Genomic DNA, 5,752 nt, shown 5'->3' on the forward strand with positions numbered 1-5,752 from the left:
CTACATTTCCTAATTAAAATGTATACTTTTACTGCGATACATTTCCCCAAAGCATATTCGTTACTTACTACAAAATAGTCAGAAGTCAGAAGAACACGGATTGCAGGAAAGCAGGTTTGATGAATCAGTGGTCTGGCGTTTGCAAGTTAGACTCCTAAAAACACCTTTGCTCATGTGCAAACAAGTGCGCGCACAACCGCGGATGATTAATTTTCCACTCAAGTCGAATCTGGGGTGTGCGATATACATTATATCTTCTGCGATAATATGGTAAGTGTTGTGATGTGCGATCTGACATTATCAAGCATATCGCCAATTCACACACATAGAGTGCATACACGTGATTTAAAACTCAAAATTCAAGGCATTGTAAATTGTAGATGGCAAAAATGTTTCTGTATGCTTTTTATATTTATATAATTTAATATAGTTAACTTATAATAAGTGACTAACATTTTAGACATAATATTGCTTGTTTTTGCTCAATTTTGCCAACGAAAATAGTTCCAAACAAAGATCACAGCACTGTTTAGCATCTCTGAGCAATTGACTGTGTTTACTTATGGAATGAATCAGCTTTTTGAACGAATCAGTTGAATAAATGATTCAGTGATTCACTCATTAACACAGTCAAATTTCTGAATGAATCAGCCGTTTGAACGAATCGGTTGAATCTCAATGACTCACTCATTAACAGTCACTTGCTGACACCTACTGGCAGTTTTAATTTCACATTTCGACTATTTTTTATGTTTTAAAATCATTTCAAATAACAGTATTCAACGTTTTATGAAAAAAAACTAAACATTATTTATCCATCTGTAACTGCAGGTTAAATGCATCCATGTCCCCTCTGAGAAACATTAAACTGTGTAAATACATATTTCAGATGCAGATTACAGAAACGTTTTCTTATGTTGGAATGAAAGACACTAAGTACCACATGAAGTGCTTCTTATTCTTACCCAAAAATACAAAATGGAAGAAAGAGTTAAAACTGAACACAATCTTGCTACTCAAGCTGTGTATGAACATTTATTTATATATTTGCTTCTTTTCCATTTTGCATTTACTTGTACTTTTACTTTCAATACTTAAGTACATTTAAGATTTAAAAAATACTTTTCGTACTTAACAATACAATGTACAATACATATCACATACTTTGTTACTTCAACTTCTACCAAAGTCATTTTCTGGTAAGATATCTGTACTTTTACTTGAGTATGGCTTTCAGGTACTTTATACACCACTGATTAGTAGTATACAGCATCAAATTTCTTTTGTGTCTTTAACATTATAAATCAGACATCCTGCCGAAGCTTTCTAACATATGTTAGAATGCTGTGTCCGATTCATTTTGGTGATAGTTGAAATGCATTATACCATTTTAAGGTTAGGGGCTCCATCGCTGAACAGTAACGCCTCCAGTAGGCAGCAGAGGGTTGTGACTTTACTGATGTCCACCTGTGCAATGGCCTGCACACAGTGCTTTGATATAAACTGCAGGCCCTTCTCCACATATTGTTCAAACAGCTCCATCAGATATCCACGTACAGGCTCTGTAATCTAAAAAACAAAATTTCCGAGATGGCGATAGCTCTACAGGTCTAAAAACCAAACTAGAAAACACTCTACAAACAAAATGCATATTGCTTATAAAACTAAAACTCCTTCTAATGCTTCTAATAAGAACTCTGAGAGTTTTAAAGGCTTCACCTTCTCTGCAAAACCTGTGAGCCACGTCTGAACGTACGGCATCCACTTAAGCTCCTCTGGGTCAATGTACACCATCCCACAACGGCTTACTGTGGCAGGAGACGCCACTGCCAGGTCCTGAACCTGATTGAGAAAGCGTAGAATGTAAGCGTGCGTGACTAGCCTCTAATTAAAAACAGAAAGTGCGTGTGGAATTCAACAAACAGGTGCACATTTGAGCATCTCACCTCAAACATCATGTGTATGGAAGGCGTGAGCTTGATCCTTTCACTGTTGGCCAAGCAGAGCATCTTATTATCATCCAGCACCGTGTTCATGTTCTCGATCCACAGTGCATCCACCGGGCCGTCACTGATCACCCATTTGTGGTCGTCACTGAAGTCCTGGACTGCTGCCCGCACACAAAGCGCCATAAGACCGTCCCGCCATTCAAGCGTCAGGGGGTTCACCTCCCCGTAAAGCTCGCCCATGCTCACTGACTTTGGGTTGAGCACATAAGTCTTAACAGGGCGGTAGAAGGGATTTTGGTGGCCAGCATGATACAGGGTATCCAAGGTGTCTGCTAGCACAAGGTAGACAGTGGTTTTGCCGCTTCCAGTGGGCCCCACGAGCATTACCCCATGGCGGACTAGCATGGTCTCGTAGAGTTGGATGACCTTGCTTATGATGCTTGGGAGGGGCTGGAGGGAGCGTTGGCACAGGGATGAATGAATGGTGGACTGCAGGACACCATAGTCATGCTCTGGGATAGTGACGCCAGGGAAGAGGTCTGACAATATGCCACTTAGGGAAGAAAAAGAAGGAGTTAGGGATCCACACATATATACAGTATTTGGACCTGGACTGAATTTACCTGAATCACGTCTTAAAATATCAAATTATCAAAAGTAAAAACCTGTCCAGATGTTTATAGCTAAAGAAATTAATCGTATGATAATACTCACATGGACACTCACATGAGATGGATTTTATTCTACATAATGGTGGCTCCCCCTCATGGTGGAGATCATATGATCAAGTGAAATGACTACAGTACTCACACACACATTTACACACATATAAGCGGGGACATTTCGTAGCTTTCAAATGTTTTTATATATAGTTATTATATATAGCTTTTATATATTGCTAGTTATAAATACTACAACCTAACCTTAATCTACACCCTCATCACCAGGGTTATTAGAGTTAGGGGGTTATCAGAGCCATAAAAACATTTTGTTACTTGAAAATGAACTCTATTTTCATTTAGTTTAATTTGATGTACTAAAATTGCAACAACTTAAACAATAAAAATGAATAAAAACTAAATAACAAAAACAAACAATAAAATTATTAAAAATTGACCTAAAATTAAAATGAAACCGAAAATATAAAAAAAAAAATTGATTCAAAATAAACACTCTAATAGCTTCTCAATGTTACTAAAAATCACTGCTAGCAATAACTCTGACAGAAAACTTTCTGCATGCCATTTTTTTTAAACAAACTTCATTTATATCTATAGTGTTTTTACATATGAGAACATCCCTAAAATTAGGTTTTGGAAAGATTTGGCAGATTTAGCTCACATGTGACACTGAAGACTGAAAATTCAGCTTTGATGTCACAGGAATAAATTACATTTTTAAATATATTAAAATAGAAAGCAGTTGCTTTAAATTGCAATAAAGTAGAAATCAGTTGTTTTAAATTGCATTAATATTTCAAATAAATGCTGTTTTTATGGTATTTTTGATCAAATAAATACAGTCTTGGTAAGCATAAGAGACGTCTTTCAAAAACATTTTAAAAATTGTATGTGTTGTAAACAATGAGAGGTCACCTGAAAAGCACTGCATCATCTTTGAGGAACTTGGGCAGGTTTGAGTCTCGCAGAGCTCTGATCAGCACAACATCCTCGCTCAATTGAGGGTTTTCTCTTTTTAATGACCTGCACATGCACACACATAATACATAATATATTAAAGGTTGTCCAGAAAATGTGAGCATGAACACACAACCAGCAGCACAAAACAATTGGACTTACTCAGTATTTCACACTGAATACACACAGGTAATCACACAATAGATCTTACTATAGATGGAGTTCACAAATCAAACAAGAATTGTACATTTTCTGAAGAAAATGGGAGTGATGCTCTGTGAGTGCTCTGTGTGAGTGCTTTTAGTGCAATGCTATGTGGTTGCTAGGGTGGAAAATATGAGGTAAGTGGTGCTTGCCTGCCACAATATTTGGATGTTGGAGGTGATTTTGCTAGGGTGGTTGCTAAGGCATTTCTAGATGGTTGCTATGTGGCTGCTTCCTGGCTTAAGGTTTTTTCACACATTATAATGTCTATCTTCCGTAAATCATAGGCCTGATCACATCTCCCAACAACCTGCACAATTTGATGTGTTATTCTTGCCTTGGTAAGCACCACTAATTAGTATTGTGTGAATCACAAAGACTATTAAACAACCTGTATTAACTCCATATCAGTACTTTACACAGAATATAGTGCTCACATTTACTCTCTTTTAAACACACTTCCCTACAGTTGTTCATATATTCTTCATATAAATAGTTTAGTAGCCTAAATCACATTGATTTAAAGACAGACCTTTTAAATCACTGAATCACACAATGAAATAAAGGGACATAAAGTGAATTTATGCTGCATATAAAACCTGAGTACTAATAAAATGTGCCAGTGACATGATGACACACACACACACACTTAAGTAAATACAAGTGAGGTCCAGCTGTACTAAGACCAGGGCTAATGAAGATGACAGTCATACCAAATGGACCTAAATTATCTGCTTAGAGGTTTCTTACACAGCTGTATATTATCAGTCTTTACTCCAAAGGCAACACTAAGTGGCTCATTCATGACAGTGACTGAGCATGTGCAAATTAATTCTCAATCAAATACTGACTTGTTTATAAAGCAAAGACCATAAACATGTTAGAAGACCCTAAATAAACACATCCCAAGAATGTAGGGCTGTTTTATGTAATTTATACAATACCATTCAAGAGTTTGGTATCAGTATTTTTTTTTAAAGAAATTAACTGGTTTATTCAGCAGGCTGCATTAAATTCATGAAAAGTGACAAAAGATTTATATTTCAATAAAATGCTGTTCTTTTAAACTTTTTATTTATCAAAAATACTTAAAAAAAAAGTACTATGCTTTCCACAAAACATATTAAGCGGCACTGTTTTCAACATTAGGAACAATTAGAAAAGTTTCTTGAGCCCCATATCAGCAATTCGAATGATTTCTGAAGGATCATGTGACAGTGAAGAGTAATGGTTTCTGAAAATTCAAATTTGCTATCACAGAAATAAAATACATTTTAAAATATTTGAAAATAGAAAAGTTGTTTTCAATTGTAATGATATTTCACAATATGAATACTATAATTTTTGATTGAATAAATGCAGCCTTGGTGAGATTTCTTTCAAAAATATTTTTTACAAATTGTACCGACCCCAAAATATTTAATGGTAGTGTTAGTCAATGTTAGATTAACAGAGAATTGTTGAGTAATGTGAAAATGTGTTTGTGCTCTGTCTCACCCTGCCATGACCAGTACAGATTTGACAGCTCTCATGCCAAAGTCATAGTGATCCTGCTGAGAGAGCTGCTCACTGCAGAGCTTGTACATCTGAGTCATCTTTCTCGCAAGAGTCTTACTAGATTCAAAGCCCTCAGAGTACAGGACCACCTACATGGAGAGAGAGGTTTTAAGGTTAAAGATATTGTAGAACTGCCTGGGCTGTCAGATTAAGACATGCTAATGTTCAAAGACTTAATAGGACCCATGTAACTTCTCTAAACAGATATCCTCTAAAGCTGTGCTTCCCAAACCACTTCACACTGTGGAATGGTGTATTGTTTGGGGGCTACAGAGGACTTCCCGAGTTCCCTAAAAGTGTTTTGTTACTTTATGTATGTTTACTTTGTTTTGGGGGTTTTTGGGAATTGGGAAAAACAGGCTATTTATTATATATATATATATATATATATATATATATATATAA

At 36.1% G+C, this 5,752-nt stretch overlaps 1 protein-coding gene across 1 annotated transcript in view; it reads right to left on the reverse strand.

The window, feature by feature from the left end:
- Positions 1 to 5,752, reverse strand: part of dnah6 (dynein, axonemal, heavy chain 6) — a 78,539-nt gene that overhangs the window by 49,084 nt on the left and 23,703 nt on the right. The window contains exons 33-37 of the mRNA XM_016443423.1: positions 5,288 to 5,436; positions 3,545 to 3,652; positions 1,947 to 2,502; positions 1,720 to 1,842; positions 1,387 to 1,569 (exon numbers count right to left, since the gene is read on the reverse strand). Of these exons, the coding sequence (XP_016298909.1) occupies positions 1,387 to 1,569; positions 1,720 to 1,842; positions 1,947 to 2,502; positions 3,545 to 3,652; positions 5,288 to 5,436 (1,119 nt within the window). The remainder of the gene's footprint in view (positions 1 to 1,386; positions 1,570 to 1,719; positions 1,843 to 1,946; positions 2,503 to 3,544; positions 3,653 to 5,287; positions 5,437 to 5,752) is intronic.

This window comes from Sinocyclocheilus anshuiensis, unplaced genomic scaffold (genome assembly GCF_001515605.1).
Source record: "Sinocyclocheilus anshuiensis isolate Anshui unplaced genomic scaffold, SAMN03320099.WGS_v1.1 scaffold85, whole genome shotgun sequence".
NCBI lineage: Eukaryota > Metazoa > Chordata > Actinopteri > Cypriniformes > Cyprinidae > Sinocyclocheilus > Sinocyclocheilus anshuiensis.